This window comes from Acomys russatus, chromosome 25, assembly GCF_903995435.1.
Source record: "Acomys russatus chromosome 25, mAcoRus1.1, whole genome shotgun sequence".
Lineage (NCBI taxonomy): Eukaryota > Metazoa > Chordata > Mammalia > Rodentia > Muridae > Acomys > Acomys russatus.
The window spans coordinates 10,822,010-10,843,914 of NC_067161.1; the positions used below are offsets into that span (position 1 = coordinate 10,822,010).

At 51.7% G+C, this 21,905-nt stretch overlaps 1 protein-coding gene across 2 annotated transcripts; it reads right to left on the bottom strand.

Moving 5' to 3' along the window:
- Window positions 1-4,981: 4,981 nt before the first annotated feature.
- On the bottom strand, window positions 4,982-15,087 carry Flywch1 (FLYWCH-type zinc finger 1). Of its 2 annotated transcripts, none has more exons than XM_051168335.1 (7): window positions 14,739-15,087; window positions 13,944-14,369; window positions 12,480-12,938; window positions 12,243-12,334; window positions 9,184-9,355; window positions 8,072-8,344; window positions 4,982-5,731 (listed from the first exon to the last, which is right to left on the bottom strand). In XM_051168335.1, exons 1-7 carry the CDS (start codon window positions 14,986-14,988, stop codon window positions 5,709-5,711), a joined length of 1,695 nt encoding a protein of 564 aa, XP_051024292.1. In that variant the 5' UTR covers window positions 14,989-15,087; the 3' UTR covers window positions 4,982-5,708. The 2 variants fall into 2 exon arrangements, with proteins under 2 accessions (XP_051024292.1, XP_051024291.1); XM_051168334.1 differs by having other exon boundaries at window positions 9,184-9,447; window positions 12,071-12,334.
- Window positions 15,088-21,905: the final 6,818 nt, after the last annotated feature.

Sequence of the window (21,905 nt, forward strand, 5' to 3'; positions counted from 1 at the left end):
GTCTCTCCAGTAGTGCCTTTTCACAGATGGGGGGACTGAGGTATTCAAGGACTTAGAATAGGAATTAGTGCCTAAAACTGTGACCCTGGTAGACGTAGAAGTGCCTTGGCCTGTCACTTCCATATATAGGTTTGCATGCACAGACCTCACATGTGGGGACAGTAGAGAGGAAAGAACAGAAAACATGGACATAAGGGTAGGTGGCCTTTGCTCATCTTTCCTTTGAAGTACATGATATCAAATTTACCCCATTGTGGGGGGCAGTGTGAACAGGTGGAGACACTGGGTGAGTGGTGTTATCCCAGGAAGTTTCCCAGGGTGCATTTGAACCCCGTTTTGTTTCTTCTTGGGAATCCAAGTGAAGGTAGACCCCAGTGTGGGCTCAGAATAAAAGGAACCCCCAAATCCCCAGTCTGCCATCTCCGGCCCTCTGCAATGACACTACCTGTACAAGCCCCACTCCGAGCTATCTGTGTTGGCACATGCATGTGCATGCCTGCATTCATGCTTTCCCTCACCACCTCGCCCCCACCCCAGAGTCTGTTCTTGTCTCTTTCACTTCCGGGTAACTGCACCTCCCTCTCTTTGACCTTCCGTGTGTCTTCCTTTACTTGGTCCCAGTCATAAGTAAGACCTAGTGAGGGTGCTGTTTGTGGCTGTGGATCTCAGAAGCCTACCATGATCCTCTGTCACAATTTCCTGAACCCAGCTCCTTTGGCTGCATGACTACCCGGCCAGCCGGGAGAGGGCAGGGCATAGCATGTGCCTCACTGTATTGGGAGGATATGTGATCATTTCTGAGGCCCAAAACTCCAGAGCACATTCACTGGCTTGTCCTAGGTGGTCTGGTCACACAGCCTGTGCAGGGCTGAGAGACACTCAGCTGTTGAACACCCACTTGACTGTGTCCATCTATTGTGAGATCAACACATTTCTTGAGCTTCGCCTGCCTCAGTTTCCCTATCGAGATGCCACCAAATTCACTACTAGGATACCACAGCTGGGGAAATGGGTGCCCAGCCGTCTTGCCACACGGTTGTCCCTCTGGGAGGCACAGAGGGTGGCAACCTTTGCTAGTTATATATGCCACCAGCCTGCAGGGGGCGCTGGAGATTCTGTTTCTAGAGACCGCTCATGAGGTATTCGAATTTGCCGTCATTGGTTGGCGATCCTGAGAGGTGGAGTCAGCTTGTCTGCTCCGCCCATGAAATTCTTCTTGAGTTGGCCTCAGGAAGGGCGGCTACTGACCTGAGGTTATGGGTTCTGCTGGTTCTTCATTGCCCCTCCCTCACAGGAGGCCTGGGAAGGAAAGGTTTCACTTTCGAAGAATGAGATGGCTAAACAGAAAGACTGTTTGGTCACTTGCAATTAGGTTAGGCTGGTGGTGCTACAGTGATTGCCTTGAGGGGACATGGGTGTGTGTGGGGACCTCTGGGAGGAGTACTGAGAGCCTGGAGGCCCAACAGTGAGGAACCATGACTTGGTTTCAGAATCCGCTGGTTTGGAGCAGAACGGTGAGAACTGGACCCCGCCCAGCCTCCCTGCCGGCTTCCCCGGACCCCTGACTCTTGTTTCCTCTTTCCTCAGGGAAATTATGGCACCAGCTGGGAGCTACAGATGCCCTTGGGGGTCCCAGTTGCTGCTGGAGTCCTAGCTCTGCTCGCCCTCCTGGCTCTGGCTTCCCATTGTCTCAAGGAGGTACCTCCCTTCTCCTGACTCCATCCCTCAGCCCACAGCCTTCGCCTCAGAACCTGCTCCCCTCCCTCATGGCTCTCTCTGTGCCCAGGCCTGGAAGTCCAGATGGAGGCTTTGCAATGGGGGCTGGAGGTGCCCTCCAACTGGAAAGAGCTTGCAGCTTGTCTTCCTCCACAGCCCGGATCAGGGCCAGCTGGGAAGCCTCTCTTCAGAGCCCCAGGGCCCACAGCTGCCTTCTCCACTGTCCCTCTGAAGACCCTAATGGCAGCAGGACTGATGCTCGGCTTTGAGTATCAAAAGGAGATCCCCCCCCGGCCCCCACCTCGGGCTTTAGAGGAAGCTGTAGTATCTGCCAAGCACCCTGCATGTATGTACAAACCATTAGAGTGGATGAAGGACAGAACCCACGAGCGGAGAGTATGTGGGGTGACGGGTGGGTCCTTGTCTCACAGCCTTCAGATATGAGGGAAGGGAGACAACCAGCAGCCTAAGTATCTCTCTTCTCTGGCTGATGGCATCAAAGTTTTCTTCCCCCAAAATCTACCCCTGAAGAAGGCAAGGTTCTGGCCACTCAATTCTTAGCAGTAGCCTCTTCCCTTGGGGTGATGGCAAGACCCAAAAGAGAGCCATGAGCTGCAAGCAAAAGCCCTGAGCCCTCAAGAGTGGCCAAGGAATGGCCCAGCAGGCACCTGACCTCCATTCCCGAGAGCTCAGTCACTGACCAAGCAGTGCTCTCCATCCAAGGTCCAGGCTGCCTCCTTCCCGGGGCCACAGCAAGCTCACCTCTTGTAGCCCCTGAGCTTTCCTGGCTCAGCCCAGGCACCGGAGGAGTCAGGGCCTACTGCAGCTCGCCTGGGGTCCCTGGCTGCTGAGCACTAAGCCCGTGGGCTTTCTGCCTCAGGACACTGCTGTAGGCTCACTCCTCCATGCTCACTTGCCCAGATCCAGAAGCACTTTTCCTTTTTTTCCTGGGCTTCCCTGGGTGGGTGAGGAGGCGTGAGTTAGTAAGGGTTAGTTACCTTATGGCAGGTAGAATTTGAAAGTGCCCCTGAGATCCAGGCCCCTGGAGTTCCACAGGCTCGTGAGCTAAGCCTTTGGAGTATGGATGTGACCATGCATATACAGCAGTCCCTCTCTGATTAGGTCGTACCATGTGGTGACAGTGGAGGGACAGATGCAGACTCATTATAGTTTCTCATTAATTAAGTTGTCTCTGGGTTAAGTAAGAGATGGGGGCAGGGACAATGCCTCATGCACGCCTGTGCTCTGAGCCAGTGCTGCAGCCTGGGAAACAAAGCAAGGTCCTATCTCACCTCTCAGCAGGCTCTGCTATGTAGCTCAGGCTGGCCTGGAACTGGTTATGCAGCCCCCCTGCTGGCCTCAAGTTTGATTTGAGGTCCTCCTACTTTGACTCCCTGAGTACTGGGGACTACAACAGGCACAAGCAATTTGAAACTTTTGCTTCTCAAAACCAAACCAAACCTGGATGGCCCGATTTGGTCAGTGAATTTTCGAAGACTCTAGATTCTGCCCAGAGCTGCACAGGAGAAGATGAGCCTCTAGTGTCAGAGGCTGCGCTGGGGACTGCAGCTGTGTGTGACCTCAGGCAAAGCACTGTTCAACCTTCCCAGAATGCCCTGTTTTACCAAAATTGTGAAATAAACAGGAGCTTTTGGCAGCTGGTCCTGGCAATTTGTTCCGAAGCGATAATGTGCGCTGGACAGCACAGGCTGGTGGGTATGAGGGCAGTGGGGAGCAAACCAACAGTGGGCAGGGTACAAGCACCTAGCTGCCAGGAGAGGCTGCCTAGCTTCTAATGCCCTTCTTTTTGGCAGGAGCCCCTGCTGTGGCCAGTCAGGTCACACTGGGCCTATTAGAATCTTCTAGAGTGAGAACAGAAGATCGGTCTCCCCAGAGTACTGGGCAGCTTCTTTTGGCCTTCCAGAGAAAGAGGCTGTAGAATGAGGCAAGGGGAAAGAGGCCTAAAGCCAGTGGGACCCTAAGTCTTGTCCTTGGAGCAGGGAGAGGACTCTGGCAGGTGCTGGGGGGTCTGCATTGGCAGGTTGTTGAGGAGGTGCCTGGAGGCAGAAGTGGGTGTGGAAGCTGCTGGGGCCCTAGGTGAGCTGGGATTTAATCTCACTGTTCCTGGGTGGTGGTGGTGGCACATGCATTTAATGCCAACATTTGGGAAGCAGAGGCAGGTGGAGCTCTGAGAGTAAGGCCGGCCTGGTTTACAGGATGAGTTCCAAGACAGCTACACAGAGAAACGCTGCCTCGAAGAACCAAACCCACACCCCACTGCTGAGGTTTTGCTTGAAATCCTCTCGTCTCTACTTATACAGCACCGAGATTACAGCCGTGTGCCACTAGGCCTAGCTCTTCACAGGGCACTGGGAAGCTGGCTGAGGTTCTCATGGTCATGCAGCCAGCACTACTGACTGAGCCATCTCCCCCGTCCTCAGACCATGGTTTTGACTGGAGGCAAATCTCAGGGGGAGGCCTAGGGTGGCTGGCAGTCAGGCCCAGGTAATGAGCTAAGATGAAAAATGGGGGGGGGGGCTCAGGGGTTACCTGTCCAGGAGGCGTCCAGGGTCTCAAGAGACAAACTTGGCCTTTGCATGGGGTGCCAATTCCACTTTAGGCTCACTGCCCCTCACTCAAATGAACTCATGAAGGACTCGGGCTGAAGGGCAGCAGATGGCCCACTCCTCAAGCCTCCCCTGTGGCTGGGAACACATCCTCAGCAGGTCCCTCCAAGTCTTGGTCTGGGCCAAGCAAACACCATCTCCCAGGAGTTGCCAACCAAGCCCATTATGTCCCCAGCACTTGGCAGAGACGGTGTGTGGCTTTGTGGCAGTGCAGACTATTGTTGAAAAGGGGGCGTTAACACACAGAAGTTCTGTACCGTGAGGCCACATAGGGTTTATTGAGGGAAGCAGATGAGCAGAAGCCAGTGGCAGGCACCAAGGCATCACTATCCCACAGGGGTAGCTGCTCCACAGCTTGCTAAGGTAGAGGAGCATGCAGCTCGATGACAGGATGAAGATGGCTCTGTCCAGGGTGTAGCACACAGGAAGCTCTGCAGTTCCCGGGGGTGTTACAGTGCCACTCCTACCATGGCTCACTTAGTTCTGCTAGACTCTTCTATGGGAGGCGCGCTTTGAGGCTAAATCAACTTGTGCATCATGTGACACCATGTGGGCAATTCTCAGCGATGCAGCTGCCACCAGGGCATGCCTGGTGTTACTGCCTCCTGCCTGACACCTGGGCTGGCTCCCACTGCTAGAAACTTCAGCTGCCACGAGAACTGTGGACAGAGGTTTAATTTAAGTTGGGAAAGGATGTAAGATTCAAGTCCAACAGAGGGTACAGTGAAGCCCTGAGCCTGGCCTGCTCTGCCTTGGTTGGGGCTGGCTGTGTCCTAGCAAGCAGCAAGTGACCAAAGGCCAGGAAGGCCCCAGCACCTCCCCCCTCCACCCACCTCCAAAATAATCCAACCACCCACTGCTGTAACGTGCACTGTCTTCAGAGGGTGGCAGAGGTTCCTGTACATGTCCCGGCTCAGGACCACCTCATTTTGCTGAACTTCTTGGAGCTCGCAAAGGGCCATTCCCCACTGCAAAGCTCCTTGGAAGGCTGCATGCTCTCATAGCAGATGGTGCTGAGGCCTGGACAGCAGGGCGGGATCGAGGTATATCAGTCCAGACACACTTCTCCACAGCCGTCTAAAGTCATAGAGGTGACAGCAGCATCGGTCAGGTCTGCAGGGCATCCATCAGGTCTTGGCACTATTTTTTTTTTTTTTTTTTTTTTGCCAACACAAGATACCACCCAAGGTCCAAGCACTCCTCCTGGGAGACCTCTGAGGAAATGTGAAGTCGTCGATGCTTTGGAAGAGTGAAAGGAGCTGTTGTCAAGCGAGTCTGAGTGGGTGGGAAATGCCTGCGTGGACAGGAAGCATTTGGGGTGTCCTCTGTTCTTCAGAGAAGACTCGGCTCATTAGGACTGACTGTTCAGTTTTTGCTCTTTGATGTTCCTGATGACAGAGAAATGGGTATCATTACAAAGGTTTACTTAACCCAGGCATGGTGGCGTACACCTTTAATCCCAGTACTTATGAGGCAGAGGCAGGAGGATCTCTGAGTTCATAACCAGTCTGGTCTACCTCGTGAGTTCCAGGACAGCCAGGGCTATACAGAGACCCTGTATCCAAAAACAAACAAGCAAACTACTAAAGGTTTAACAGTGGTCTGAATTTGATTTTTTTTTTTTTTGGTTTTGTTTCTTAGTTGTCGTTTTTTACGATTTATTTATTATATATATGTTTTGCCTATATATATATGCCTGCCCGCCATAAGAGGGTACCAGATCTAATTATAGATGGTTGCTGGGAATTGAACTCAGGACCTTTAGAAGAGCAGCCAGTGCTGTTAACCTCTGAGCCACCTCTCTAGCCCATTTGTTAGTTTGCTAACCATACATATCTCCCTATATAGCTGAGGCAGGCATGGAACTGACCCTGTAGACCAGGCAGGCCTTGAACACTATGGTGTTCTTCCTGTCTCAGCCTCCCAGGTGCTAGGACTGCAGGCATGCTCTAGCTTTTTCCTCAGCAAAGATAAAATCAGCGCCTCAAGTTCACTGCCTGGAGGCTGTCTTGAGAGCCAGCAGACTTGGAGGTAACTGTCTTAGTTATCTAATGTACAGCCACAAATCACCCCCAAACAGCTTTTAAGGTCAAAGTGCTGAGAGTGCCTGGGCTGGGTAACTCTGACTCACCGTGAGGCAAGGAAAGGTGTCACGAGGACCACAGTCATCTTAAGGCTCAAGGGCTGGAGGAGCCACTCCCACATGACTCCTGCTCTAATCTCCTCTTAAATCAGTTTTTTGTAGCTCTTATCTCTCTCTGAGCACTTCTGTGGTTCTGGGCGCTAAATGCAAGGCCTCACATGTTGCAGGCAGGTGTTCTACCACTGAGCCCTATCTCCAGTTCCTCCCCTTAGTAATCCATTAAATAACCCATCAAAGTTGTTGGCATACCAATAAATGTTATCTGTAATAGCCAATGATTATTTTATTCATCATTTTATTTATTTATTTTTGAGACAAGGTCTTTCTATGTAGGCCAGGATGGCCTCGAACTCAGAAATCCACCTGCCTCTCCCTCCCTGGTGCTGGGATTAGAAGCATGTGCCATAACACCTGACTTATTGTTTTATTTTTCATTTATGTGTGTGTTTGCATGTCGCATGTACCCTCAGAGGCCTAAAGAGGGTAATGGATCGTCAGCAACTGGAGTTCCAGACGCTTGTGAATGGCCTGACATGGGAGCTGGGACCCACAGCTGAGTCCTCCATTAGAGCAGCAAGCACTCTAACTACTCTGCCATCTCTCCAGCCTCTTTCTTCCCTCTCTTCCTTTACTTTAAAAAAATGTTTGTTTTACCTTATATGGATGGGTAGTCTGTCTACTTACCACATGTTTACTTCCCAGAAGAGGGTGTCAAGGCTCCTGAGCCGGAGTTGCAGATGGTTGTGAGCCATCATGTGAGTGTTGGGAACTGAATTAGGGTTCTCGCAAAAGCATCAAGTGCTCTTAACCCTTGAGCCATCTCTCCAGCCAATGCTTTCCTGACTGGGACTCAAACCCGAGCCACAGCAGTAAAAGCACACACATCTATAATTCTAGCACTTGTGAAGACAAGAGAATCAGAAATCAAGTACGTCCTAAGGACACTGGAGAGTTAAGATCACCTGCTGCTCTTCCAGAGCAAGAACTGGGTTCAGTTCTCACCACCCACATGGGAGCTAACCACCTTCTGTTCCAGGGGATCCAACTCCCTCTTCTGGTCTCCACAGGTGCCAGGTACATATGTGACACACACACATATAGGCAGGCAAACACTCATAGAATAAAAGTAAATCTTTAGCCAGGCGTGGTGGAGCGTGCCTATAATCCCAGGACTTGGGAGGCAGAGGCAGGCTGTGAGTTCGAGGCCAGCCTGGTCTACAAAGTAAGTCCAGGACAGCCAAGGAGACACAGAGAAACCTTGTCTCGAAAAAAACAATCTTTAAAATATATGCATATATATGTGTGTGTATATATGTATACGTGTGTGTGTATATATATATCTGGGCAGTGGTGACATACACCTTTAATCCCACCTCTCAAGAGACAGGTCTACCAAGCGAGTTCCAGGAAAGCCAAGGTTACACAGAGAAACCCTGTCATGAAAACAAAAAGAAAAAAGATTATCCTAAGATATATTATGGCGAGAGCCAGCACCTCCAGATGGGAACTAACCCCCCAACAGGATTTCTCTGTGTAGCCCTGGCTGTTCTGGACTTACTCAGTGTTCTGGGCACTCAGTGTATACCTTTCTTCTTCCTCTTGGCTGCACCAGGGAGCTGCTCCCGCTGCCGCAGGGCCTCCAGCCCAGCCAGGTCAGGTGGATGGCAGTGGCTCCGCATTACCATGACTCGCCGGCCCTGGGTGATGGCCCGACTGCGGCAGCCTAGCCGAGCCTGGTCCCGACACATCCAGTACACCTTCTCACCAGCAGCCTTCTCCTTCCTGTATAGGAAGGACTCATAAACCAGGAATCGGCCTCCAAGAGATGTCCGCAGGAATTCCAAAGGCTGCATGGGCTCTGTAAGGCAGAGTCATGCTGTGAGGGACCACAGAGGAGGCCTGGGCCTCCCTCTGCCCACTGCAGTCCCAGGAGCACCCACTTTGGTCCCTGACCCTATCCCTTTGCTGCCTGCTCAGGGCTCTGGGAACTAATGGTCCTGACACTCTCTACTACACACTTGCTTTGCTTTGCAGGGGTTCTAGTGCTGCCTGAGCCTTCCCTGGTGCTCAACTGGAGGTCTCACCAGACACAAGTGGGTGTCTTATGGGTCATCTGGTCTGTGTATTGGGAGCCTGTCATGTCCCTGCCACCAGCTGGCCACAAAGCCATGCTCAAACTTAAGAAGCTGAAGTCACTGGGTATGGTGGCGCATGCCTTTAATCCCAGCACTCAGAAGGCAGAGGCAGGCAGATCACTGTGAGTTCAAGGCCAGCCTGGGTTACAAAGCCAGTCCAGGACAGCCAAGGCTACACAGAGAAACCTTGTCACGAAAGACCAAAAAAAAGAAGAAGAAGAAGAAGCTGAAGTCAAGGGCTGGGTAACACTGGGGCTATGGCCAGGAAGAGCCCGTGAAAACAGAAGCTAGAGCAGAACAGGCCCAGGGAGGAGACAGGAAAAAGATGAGCGGTCCAGATGAGATGGAGGGCCGCTAGGGCTCAGCACACTGCCCAGTCATGTGTATGTGCACTTCTGGTGACTGCCAGCCATGGCACCCCCCTCCCCCGCCTTGTTCTAGAGCTAGTGCTCTCAGCAATAGTAATCAATCGGGTGCTAAAATTGGTACCTGAAGCACAGATCCTGGCAAGGGACTGAGGAGCTACATGGCATCGGGGAGAGGCCACTCTGCCTCCACATACCTGGGCCTTCCCAGTGCGTCAGGTTAGGAAAGTTCTCCCGTTGCCGCAGGGCTTCCAGGCCACCCATGTCGGGTGGGTGGCAGTGCCTGCGCATGACCATCACCCGTTGACCCTGTGTGATGGCACGGCTACGACAGCCCATACGCGCCTGGTCCCGGCAAGTCCAGTACACCTTATCACCGGTCGCTTTCTCCCGCCTGTACAGGAAGGACTCGTACACCAGGAAGCTGCCCCCCAGAGGGGTCTTCAGGAACTCAGGCCCTTCTGCAAAGAGACAAAAGAAGCAGTGAGGGAAGGGGTATGACCTTGGCCTTGGGAGAGATTGGGGAACGTTCCGATTTTCATGGCCAAGGTCAGCATATACCCTGGAGAGACCCTAGCACCCACTTTATGCCTTCTCCCTGCTCACAGTGAGATAGCCCTGTGTCTTCAAACCCACCGTGCCTCCAGGGGCCAGGGTCTGCCTGTGCTGCGGCAGGACACTGGCCAGGCCCCGCAGGTGAAGGCTCCCATCAGGATACTTCAGGAAGAGGTGGATGTGTTTGCTCTTTTACACTGGGTGCCCTCCAGAGCGGGAGTCAAAGCAGCTCAGAGCTAAAGAGGGGAGTTTGATTCATGAGCCCCAGGGCCGTGTGTGTTCTGTGTGTGTGTGTCCGTGTGTCCGTGTGTGTGTGTAGTGTGTAGGCTGGGCTTCAGCTTGAGCAGTGAAGGTAGGAGGAACCTGAAGAACAGCTTGGCCTTGCCCAGGGCAGGGCACCCTCTTGTCTCCCCTCTCTTGCCCTCACTTTGACCAGGCACAAGGGCTGCTGTGGTGGTTTGAACAGAAATGGCCCCTAGGCTCATAGATTCGAACGCTTGGTCACCAGGGAGTGGCATTATTCGAAAAGGTTGGGAGGCACCAACTTGTTGAAGTAGGTGTGGCCTTGTTGGAGGAAGAATGCCACTGGGGTGGGCTTTGAGGTTCCAGAAGCCCAAGCTAGGCTCAGTGTGTGTGTCTCTCTCTCTTCCTGGTGCCTATAGATCTAGATGTCGAATCTAGATGTCGAACTCTCAACGTCTTCTCCAGCACCATGTCTGCCCGTGCACACCCTTGTTCCCAGCCACGACAGTAATGTGAGCAAGCCCCGATTACATGTGTTCTTTTGTAAGAGTTGTCTTGGCCATGGCATCTCTTCACAGCAACAGAACACTGACTAAGACAGAAGTCGGTACCAGGAGTGGGGTGCTGCTGTGACAGGCCTGACCATGCTGCTTGTTTGCAGAACATGGACTTTGGGCTTTGGATTAGGAAAGCAGTTGAACGCATTAAACGGGGCTTAATGGGCCAAACTAGCAGACCATGGAATGCAGCGACCTCCTAGGGAGTCATCAGATGACAGAAGCAGCTGGGGAGCCCGGAGAGGCTGAAGGCTTTGGGCAGAGGCATCTGACTCTGGAGCTCCTGGTAAGGTGGGGGAGGAGGGGAGGGAAGGAGACATCAGACTGAGGAGAGGAAGGCTCGTGGCTGTGGGGAATGGGCCACCTCCAGCCCACAGGAGGGCTGGAGAGATGGAAGTTAAGCAGTTAAGAGCAAAGGCTGCACTTCTGGTGGACCCAGGTTCGATTCCCAGCACCCACATTCACGACAGTCTGCTGCCCTCTTTAGGCCTCTACAGGTACCTGGCACAGACTCTGTGGACACCAGGCACCCAGATGGCATATAAATATGCACACAGCCGGGCGTGGTGGCACATGCCTTTAATCCCAGCACTCGGGAGGCAGAGGCAGGCGGATCGCTGTGAGTTCAAGGCCAGCCTGGTCTACAAAGTGAGTCCAGGATGGCCAAAGCTACACAGAGAAACCCTGTCTCGAAAAACCAAAAAAAAAATAAATAAATAAATAAAATAAAATAAATAAAATAAAAATAAATATGCACACAAGCAAAACAGCTATACATCTGAACGTTAAAATATTTATTTTCAGTGCTAAGTGTGGTGGCACACGCCTTTAATCTCAGCACTCTAAGGCAGAGGCAGGTGGATCACTATGAGTTCGAGGCCAGCCTGGTCTACAAAGTAAGTCTCAGACATCGAAAGCTACTACACAGAAAAGGCATGTCTCAAAAAACAAAAAAAAAAAAAAAAAAAACAAAACCAAAAAAACTAAAAACAAAACAAAAACAACCCCCCCCCTCAAAAAAAAGAAGGAGGAAGAGGAGGAGGAGGAAAAAAAGAGCCCGGTGAGCAAATGCGCAGAGCAGGCTGCAGGGGGCTAGGAGGAAGGGCAAGACTGGGCATTACATTGTCCTGGTACCATCCCCCTGTTCATAGAGATGTCATAGAAATGGAACAAAAAGGAAATAAGGATGATAAAACGCCTCCTATATTTGGAATAAGTTCAGGATCAAAGTAACTAGGACTCTAAAAACTACTGGCCTGGGAGACTGGTAAGTGTGGACTGAGGAACTGAGCCCTGGCCTGGTGAGAAGGCTGGCTGTAGTCACTTTCCTTAGGCAGACACCAGGCTCTGCCAGGCAGCTGAACCAGCAGAGCCAGGACCCAGAATGCAAGTGTTCAATAGACAAAGCTGCAGAGAGGTTTGGTGCTTTCAGCTCCCAGACTCTGACCTGCGGCTCTGTCCACACTGTAGGAACGAGGACCTGACCGGACTCGTTCTGTAGCCCCTACTGATAACCCCTACCATAGCAGAGGAGAGGAGACTGGGTTTATCAGGTTTGGGGGCTGAAAACTAAGTAGGCAGGTGAGGAGGAACCTGGGAGAACAAAGCCCAGATGGACTGAGCCCAGGGCAGAAGGGGCGGGAGGAGTACAGAAGAGAACACTGTGACGTCCAGAATAGGCAGGACACATATAGCCAATAGAAAAGGTGGTAGGGTGTCCCCCGGGTACCTGGGCCATCCCACTGAGTGGGGCCGGGGCGTTTCTCCCGCTGCCTCAGAGTCTCCAATCCTAACAGGTCAGGTGGATGACAGTGGCCTCTCATCACGGTCACCTGCCTGCCCTGAGTGATGGCTCGGCTGCGGCAACCCATGCGTGCCTGATCCCGGCAAGTCCAGTATACCTTCTCACCAGCCGCTTTCTCCCTCCTATAGAGGAAGGACTCATACACCAGGAAGCTTCCTCCTAGAGGGGTCCTCAGGAACTCTGGGCCTCCTGCAGGGCACAGGAAGGGCAGTTAGGGGCTGGGAGCAGAGGGTGTAGAGTAAGAAGGCAAGGGTAGGTTGAGAAGGCTGGCCACACCCCTCCCAAACTGAGGCCACCACCTCTGCCCAGCAAGTCCCCAAACATTAAGACTTACTGGGGTCCACATCCTGGTCCTCCTCCTCGGGGGGCTCCTGCAATGATTCTTGATGCTCCTTTGCTCGCTTTCTGGACCTGGCCCTACTGAGAGTCAGTGTGCCCTGGCCCCTGCGGTAGAACAGGCTGTCCACCCCTTGGAGCAGCGTGTCCTCGATGTCATCGCAATCCTCCAAGTCCCCAGCACCAATCCGTCTTGCCTGTATCTTCTTTATGGTCTTCTCCTGCTGTCGCCGGGCCTGCAGGCCTTCCATGTCGGGGGAGTGGCAGTGGCTGCGCATCACCGTCACCCGCTGGCCCTGAGTGATGGCCCGGCTGCGGCAGCCATGGACTGCGTGGTCCCGACAGGTCCAATACACCTTGCTTCCCACAGTCTTCTCCCGCTTGTAGAGGAAGGACTGGTGTACCAGGAAGGTGCCGCCGTAACATGTCTTCAGAAACTCAAGGGGCCGATATCGTACTGGAACAAGAACCCAGGAAAGTCACCACCAAGAACCAGAGTCCAGGGGTCCAAGGAGGAAGCACCATGTACCTTTCTCCCCAGTGTCCACCTGCTTCCTTCCCTGAGCTGGGCACGTGTGAAGCCCAGTCCTTTCCCATTGTGCCACCCAAGAGGAACAAGGGTCCCTTCTGCAAGTCAATGCCCATCAGTTCATGGCACAGCAGGAGGGGCCGAGCTGGGCTCTGATTCATTGGGTTATGTTCTGGGCTACCCTTGGCTGTATTTTTCTAGGGTTTGTTTAAAAGCTCTTGTCTAGTTTTTGTTTTTACAGGGTATAGATTTAAGCCTAAGCCTCCAACATGTGAGGCAACTGCTCTCTCACCAAGCAGCGTTCTTAGCCCTTCTCTGAGTAATAAAGGCGCACACTCAAATAGTCTTAACAGAACCACACTGACAATAAGGTCCCCTGCCACCAGTGCAGCCTCAGATCCTCAGAGTCTTGTGGGTTGGGAGACATTTGGCCCCCCGCAAAGCCTTGCCTCCTGACTCTAAGAATGCACCTCTCACCCAGCTAAAAATGCAGAACATGGCCCCCAAAGCTCCACAACAGTGGAGTGGCCACAACCTGCGTCAGGCACAAGCTCCTAAGACCCCAGAATTCATGTGACTCTTCTGAGGCTACAGGCCTTCATCCATGGGGCTGGAATTTGAACCTGGGACTCAAAGCCAAACCTTGCTCCTGGGAACCCTGGCCAAACTTGATGCCAGAATCAGGAAAGCCTGCCCGTGGGTTTGCAGATTTCAGGGCCCCAGACCAGGCCTGCTGCATTGAAAACATTTCACAGGCCCTGGGATCCCAGAGCCCAGTGCTGTGTGACCCGTGGCCTCAGTGATGGCTGGGATGCATTTGTACTTCTGACTCTGAGTACATTCTGAGAACCTACACCAAGTCCCCCGTTTTTATTGGGGCATGAAAGATCTGAGGGTTCTTTCCTGCCCAAGTGAGGGAGGACGTGTACTTACCCACTCCTGGTGTGGGGCGTTTCTTGGGAGGCAGGCTCTGCAGTGCCAGGGATCGGTACCCCTGCTCCTCCTCTGGGGGTTCAGCACTTTGCTGAGGGGTGGGCTCTGGCTCCACGGGGTACAGCCACAGGCTTACCCCATCTTCTTGGCCTTCAGAGCCCTCAGGCAGGTCTGAGCTGGGCAGCTTCTCCTTCTGGCGCCGGACCTCCAGGCCTTCCTCATCAGGTGGGTGACAGTGGTCCCGCATCACTGTGACTCGAAGGCCACGGGTGATGGCCCGTCCCCGGCAGCCTAGCTCTGAGTGCTGACGGCATTTCCAGTAGACCTTGTCCCCCACAGCCTTCTCCTGCTTGTACAGGAATGACTTGTGTACCAGAAGGCGACCCCCAAATGGCGTCTTCAGGAACTCCAGAGGCTGGGGGGCAACTGGGGGCATGAAAAGGCTGGGTTAGCTTCCCTAGGGTAAGGCTCAAGGTCAGGGGCCTTAGGGAGTGGGGTTTGGACTAGGGCAGGATCCTGTGAGCAGAGTGTTTTCGCAGGCTCCCTGTTGCCAGGCAAGCCCAGGTGCTACAAGATGCTTTTGTGGTAAGGGAAGGGATTTAAGGCGTTTAGAGAATTCTGTATATGGCTGCAGTTCTGTGAGCTTGCGGGAAAGTGCCTGGTGCCTGGTGTTTAGAGACTTAAGAGGCTTAACTGAAAGGAAGAATGGAGCATCCAAGGTCCTCCTGATGGAAATGGGCGTGTGCAGGACAACAGACTTGTCAGAGCCAGGACCAGCCAGGCTAGGGGTCTCACCTGCATCTACTCGACTACGTTTCCGGTGAATTATCCGTCCCTGCTTCTTGGCTGGCAAGCTCTGGGTGTTGCTGGATAGGGTGGCAGGGCCCGACATCTCCAGGGACATGACGCCTTTTGACTTGGGTCTCCTTTTATCCCTGGCCAGGACCAGATTGGAGGACTCCTGAGGCTTCCTGGCTCCAAGTGATGGCTCTTGGCCAGCTTTCACACTCTCACCCTCCTGCTCACTGGGCTCAGGCAGGGGCATCCTGGGACTCACAGCCTGGCCCTCAGGCCACCTCAGCCCTCTGACAGATAGGCCTCTCTTCTTCTTTGTCCCAGGCCAGAGTGTGGGAGCTCAGAGGCTGTGCCCTATGAGGAGAGCCAAGGCAGTTAGTGGAGGGTGCCCTTGGGCCTGGGGCTCTAGCAAATGGGCTTGGGATGGAGCTTGGGGGAAGATGAGACTTCCCATGGTGCTCTGGGGTCAAGAGGCTGCAGAGAGAAGGGACCCGATATAAGCAGGAGCCCTGGGTGGATGCACTACCAGTAGTGCCTTCCTTGGCAGGCCCACTCAAGGCTCCCCTGTACATCAGGAAACTTGCTGCCCAGTAAGTGCCTCCAGGGCTGCTGGCGTCTAATGTGCTAGCTACCGAGTTTCTACCTCAGAAGCCTCATCAGTGTCCAGCACCAGTGTCACACGGTGACCATCTAATAGGTTAGGTAAGGACAGAGGCACCAGGACCTGACATGCCTGAGAATGAAGAAGCCAAAATCCCACTGTGCCTGCTCAGATGCCGGGAGTCTGCCTGGGCTGACTCTGGCCTTGTACACTTTACCTCAGTGCTGGTGCCTACAGCCAGGCCAGTGAATGCTGGTACTCCGCATGGCAGAAGCTGAAGCCTCGCCTGGGAAATGGGGCTCTGGGCTCACACAGCCTATCCTCTGACCTACTCTGGAGGCGTCAGTTGAGCCCAGTCCTTTGAGGCCCTTTGCAGTGACACTGCAACTGTTCTTGGTGCTGCCTTGGCTGGGCAGGAGCAGGGTTCCAGGCCTCCAGTCTGGACAAAGATGGTCAGATATAGGGTGCCTGCCACCCCAGGGCAAGACTGAAGCACTCCAGACATTTTTAACTTCTTTTAAAATTGTTTTAAGCTGGGTGTTGGTGGTGCACACCTTTAATCCCACACTCACGGGGCAGAGGCAGACGGACTGCTGTGAGCTGGAGGTCAGCCTAGTCTACAAAATGAGTCCAGGACACCAAGGCCACACAGAAAAACTCTGTCTCGAAAAACAAACAAGGGGCTGGAGAGATGGCTCAGTGGTTAAGAGCACTGCCTGCTCTTCCAAAGTACCCAGGTTCAATTCCCAGCACCCACATGGCAACTCACAACTGTCTGTAACTTCACGATCTGACACCTCTACACCACGGCACATAAATTAAAAATTAAATAAAATATTTAAAAAAAACAAAAAACAAAAAACAATATATATATATAGTTATTTTCTAAGTTTAATGGTACATGAATGTAATTCCAGTACTCAGGAGGCAGAGGCATGCAACTCTCTGAGTTCTAGGATATTAAGGCTACATGGTGATATTTTTAAAAAGTTATATATATGTATACGGGCGTTCTATCTGTATACAGGCCAGAGGAGAACATTACAGGGTACAGATGCTCGTGAGCCTCCATGTGGTTGCTGGGAATTGAACTCAGGACCTCTGGAAGAGCAGACAGTGCTCTTAACCACTGAGCCATCTCTCCAGCACCCATGATTTTTAAAAAATAAATACTTATTTTATTAAAATAATTATTTATTAAATTTTAATTTTTAAAATATTTTCTTAGATTTACTCATTTTATTGTGTGTGTTTTGTCTCCATACATGTCTGCAGTGCTGTCAGGTACCTTTGGATCCCCTGGACCTGAGGTTACAGAGGGTTGTGAACTACCACGTGAGTCCTGACTGAACACAGGACTCTGCAAGAGCAACAAGTGCTCGTAGCCACTGAGCCATCTCTCCATCTTTTTTTTTTTTTTTTTTTTGAGACAGTTCTCACTATGTATTTCTGGCTGTCATGAAACTATGCAGACCAGGCTGGCCTTGAACTCAGAGACTGACCTGCCTCTGCCTCCCTAGTGTTAGGATTAAAGGGGTGCGCCATTATGGCCAGCAGATTTAGGTTTAATTATGTGTACTGTGCCATCAGATCCCCTGCAACTCTAGCTACAGGTGCTTGTGACCCGCCTGACATAGGTGCTGGGAGTCAAACCCCTGTTCTCTGAAAGAGCATTACAATATTCTTAACCACTGAGCCTTCTTCATCCACTTGTATTGATTGATTGATTGATTGGTTGGCAGGACTTCTCTGACTATTCTGGAGCTCACTTTGTAGACCAGGCTAGCCTCGAACTCACAGAGATCCACCTGCCTCTGCCTCCCTAGTGCTGGAATTAAAGGCGTGAGCCACCACGCCTGGCTCTTACTGTTTTTAAGTCTATCTGTATGTGTCTGTACTCCATACCTGCAGCGGTCAGGAGAGTCTGTCAGACCCTGGGTCCTCTGCATGAGCAGCATGTGCTCCTAGTCACTCAGCATCTCTCCAGACCCAGTTTTAGCCTCTTTACTGGGGAACTATCATCCAACACCAGTTCTCTGGGTCCAGTGCCTCCTGGTCCCATATTTCTGTCCCATGGCTCCCTGGTCTAGGGGCCCTAGGTGGAGTCATCTCTGCTGTCCAACAGGACAAGGTGGCCTAGCACAGAATTGCTAATAGCCTTTTCCAGCTGGTGTCACCTGCAGGGGATACCCAGTGCAGCAGTGGCCATATCAGGAGGGGAAGGTCCTAGGCGGAAAGCCCAGTCCAGGCCCAGAGATGCCAATGCTCGCTCCTCCCGTGAGTTGTTGGGGACCTGGCAACACCTGGGATCTAATGTTAAGACCCCTTGGAGGCTGGGCAGATGGCTCAGAGGTTAAGGACACTGACTGCTCCTCCAGAGGTCCTGAGTTCAAGTCCCAGCATTATAGAGGGCTTACTACCATCTATAATGGGATCTGATGCCCTCTTGTGGCCTGAAGGTGTACATGCAGGAAGAGCACTGTATAAATAATAAATCAATCAATCTTAAAAAATAAAAATTAAAAAAGCCCCTTTTGGTATCTCTAGGGCAGGAAAGGTGGATGTCTTGCCCATGAAATGCGCCACCCTTCAGTTCCCCTGGTGCTCAGGTCCGGGACTGAACTGACTTCAACCTTGGAGCCTGAGGATCCTAGCCTCATTTGCATTCAGCTTGTGTCTTTGCCCTCTACACTCAGGCCAGGCCACCCACTCAGGGCCGTGCTCCAACCTCCACCCACGCAGAGGCCTTTCAGACTCTGTGCCAGCATGCCTCGCTGGGAGGCAGATCCTCTGGGTCCCTCGGCCTCCCCCAGACTGGTGGCCTTCTCCTTAGTCAAGGCTGACATGACAGGAGAAACCCTGCCTTCCCCAGGGGCTGCAGCCTGAGTCTGAGAGCAGGCAAGACAAACCTTTCAACAAACACTTCTGTTCATCAGGCACCCAGGGCTAATCACCCCGAAAGATATCCAGAAGCTCCCCTAAAATAGAAGGATCCATGGAAGGCTGGTCTCTGCAATTGTCTAGATCTAGAGGTGAGGGACTGTGCCCACTCTCACCCATGACAGAACCTGGGGTACCAGCCTGTGTGAGGAGCCCAAGTCCCTCCATTCAGGTGTGCAGGCAGCCAGGTGAGGTGAGTCACACCAGAGTGACCAAGCCTAGCAAATCCTAAAGCCCTGGGGTGCCAATCACACACATGTGAAAGCAAAAAAACATCAGGGGAGTTTAAAGGGCTACAAAGGGTGCACGCCTTTAATCCCAGCACTCAGGAGGCGGAGACAGGTGGATCACTGTGAGTTTGAGGCCAGCCTGGTCTACAAAGTGAGTCTAAGACAGCCAAGGCTACACAGAGAAACCCTGTCTCAAAAAAAAAACAAAAAACAAAAACAAAAAGCAAAATAAGTATGGGCAGGTGCACCAGTGTGCATGCAGAGGTCAAATGACAACCTTTGGTGTCACCTCGTTTGAGGCAGGGTCTCTGACTCACTATAGTGAAGAAAATGCCAAGCTAGCTAGTTTAGGAGAGTCCTGAACTTCTCCTGCCTCCCATCTCCCCACAGTGCTGGGATCACAGATGCTGGGTCGACACCGTACCTAGTCTTATGTGGACACTGGGATCCAAACCCAAGCCTTACACTTGGGCAACAAGAACACCACCTGAGCCCTGTCCCCAATCCTATTTCTGCTTTTAAAAAACAAAACAAACTTGGGAGGCAGAGGCAGGAGGATCTCTGTAAGTTCAAAGCCAGGCTGGGTTATGAAGCAAGTCCAGGACAGGCAACACAGAAACCCTATCTTGAAAAATCAAAAGAAAAAAAAAAACAAGCCTAAATTGCATTTCATTTATCGTCTATGTGCATGTGTGCATGCATTCGCTTACATGTGACGGCACAGCGCGTGGGTCAAAGATATGCTGCAGTCAGTTCTCTACAGCCAGGTGAGTTCCGGCTATTTAACCAGGGGCTCGGCTGGGCAGCAAGGCGATCCCTGCTGGGACATCTATCCAGCCCATCAGGATTTGTTTGAGGAACTTGTTTTTTGCTTGTTCTTTTTTTTAAAAAGATGTATTTATTTATTATGTATACAGTATTCTGCCCGAATATATGCCTGCAGGCCAGAAGAGGGCAGCAGATCTCATTATAGATGGTTGTGAGCCACCATGTGGTTGGTGGGAATTGAACTCAGGACCTTTGGAAGAGCAGCTGGTGCTCTTACCCTCTGAGCCATCTCTCTAGCACCTACTTGTTTGTTTTGAGAGCAGGTTTCACTACGTAGAACAGGCTGGCCTGGAACTCAAGGAGATCTCCCTACCCCTGCCCTGGCTGGCATCAAAATCAGTGTGTAGCTGTGGCTGGTCTTGAATGCCTGACCCTCCTTTCTCTACCTCCAAGTACTAAGATTGCAGGTGCGCGTCACCATGGCCACCCTGTATGATTTACTTTGCCCACTGACCTGAGCTTTAATGCTTTCATTTTATGATCTCCGTTTCTCATTCAATACGAGCCTATGGAAAGAACAGTGTTTTCAGGCTGGACAGATGTGAGCAGGTCAGTCAACAGGCTCAAGTTTGAGGTTTATTCTTCCATCCTCTCCTCCCTCGGTACAGAGGTCACAGAGCTGGGTGGCTACGGCAATCCCCTTGCTTGCTCTGACATGCAGCCCTGCTGGTGGTCACAGTGGCTCAGAGCCGGCCCATTGCAGTGTTAATTATCCAATGCCTTTCAGACATAACTGGGTCCAATCCCTAAGGACTGACTAAAATCATGAAAGCCAGAATTTGGCAGCTAACAGCAGACCAATAGTTACCTCTCCCTGGGACATAACCATATTGCCAGGCCCCTTGCTGGGTGGAGCCCTGGGCCAAACCCTGCCACTTTCCTGGCTACCCTGACCTGCTGGTGACTGTGAGGGTGAGGGGCGATGGCTCAGCAGGGAAGGGCACTTGCTGCAGAAGAGTGAGTTCAACTCCCCAACATCTACGTAAAATACAATCCCATGCCTACCTGTAGCTCCAGAGCTGGGTGCAGAGCCAGGCAGAGCTCAGGAATTTGCTGTCACCCAGCTGCACTGAAACTGTGAGCTTCAGGTTCAGTGCGAGATTCTGTCTCAAAAAATAAGATGGAGAGCTATTCCTGTCCTCCTCCTCTGACCCCCTCCCCCCAAGCAGCGGCTGAGGTACTATAAGTGAAATTCATCCATAAACACAAATCATTTCACAAGACCCAGTGTTCTTTACCAGGCTCAGCAGGGCCCCGAGCAAAGAAACAGAGAGGAGAGATGGCTGTGTTGTAAAAAAGAAAAACAAAGTCTTGGGGACGCATAGCAGCATGACCCTTTCATCCTAGCGATCTGGAAGCAGAGGCAGGAGGATCTCGGTTAGTTAGAGGATAGCCTGGTTTATGCAGTGAGTTCCAGGCCTGTCAGGACAGCATAGTGAGACCCTGCCACAATCAAGCAACCAACCAACAACAACAAACAACCCAAACAACAAAACTCTCCTGAGTCAGGCATGATAGTTCACACCTATAATCTCTGCTCAGAGTCTAAGATTACTTGAGCCCAGGAGCTTGCCTCAAAAACAAAACAAAAAAAATGATAATTATTTTGTTTTGTTTTGTTTTGTTTTTGTTTTTCAAGGCAGGGTTTCTCTGTGTAGCCTTGGCTGTCCTGCTCTTGCTTTGTAGACCAGGCTGGCCTCGAACTCACAGAGATCCACCTGCCTCTGCCTCCCGAGTACTGGGATTAAAGGTGTGCATCACCATGCCTGGCTTTAATTAAAAATTATTTTAGAGGCGAGCATGGTGGTGCATGACTGTAATCCTAGCACTCGGGAGAGAGAGGCAGGGGGATCACTGTGAGTTCAAGGCCAGCCTGGTCTACAAAGCGAGTCCAGGATAGCCAAGGCTACACAGAGAAACCCTGTCTCAAAAAACCAAAATTTAGGGGCTGGAGAGATGGCTCAGAGGTTAAGAGCACTGACTGTTCTTCCAGAGGTCCTGAGTTCAATTCCCAGCAACCACAATGTGGCTCAAAACCATCTATGAGCATATACAGGGGGAGGTAATCTCCCTCAGGAACAGTCATAGGGGAGGGGAATAATGGGAAAATGGGGGTGGGGGGGGAGAATGAGAGGATACAAGGGATGGGATAAACATTGAGATGTAACAAGAATAAATTAATTTAAAAAAAAGGTCAAAACCATCTATAATGGGATCTGATGCCCTCTTCTGGCCTGCAGGTGTATATGTGGGCAGAGCACTGTATACACAATAATAAATAAATAAATCTTTAAAAAAAAATGAAAATTTAAATAAATAAATAAATAAATTTAGCCGGGCGTGGTGGCGCATGCCTTTAATCCCAGCACTCGGGAGGCAGAGGCAGGCGGATCGCTGTGAGTTCGAGGCCAGCCTGGTCTACAAAGTGAGTCCAGGATGGCCAAGGCTACACAGAGAAACCCTGTCTCGAAAAACCAAAATAAATAAATAAATAAATAAATAAATTTAAAAAGGCAAGAAATGCTCTACATGATTTCAATGACTCCTCTCCTAACAGCCTCTTTATAA

What these genes read in the sequence shown, in the direction of transcription:
- Flywch1 (XM_051168334.1), bottom strand. Translation starts at nt 14,988, where the DNA reads ATGCCCCTGCCTGAGCCCAGTGAGCAGGAGGGTGAGAGTGTGAAAGCT. An exon ending in GACGCACTGGGAAGGCCCAG is followed by an intron (nt 8,345 to 9,183) that starts GTATGTGGAGGC and finishes TCTGCCTTACAG; the next exon opens with AGCCCATGCAGCCTTTGGAA. An exon ending in AGCCAAGAGGAAGAAGAAAG is followed by an intron (nt 5,732 to 8,071) that starts GTATACACTGAG and finishes CTCTGTCATCAG; the next exon opens with GAACATCAAAGAGCAAAAAC.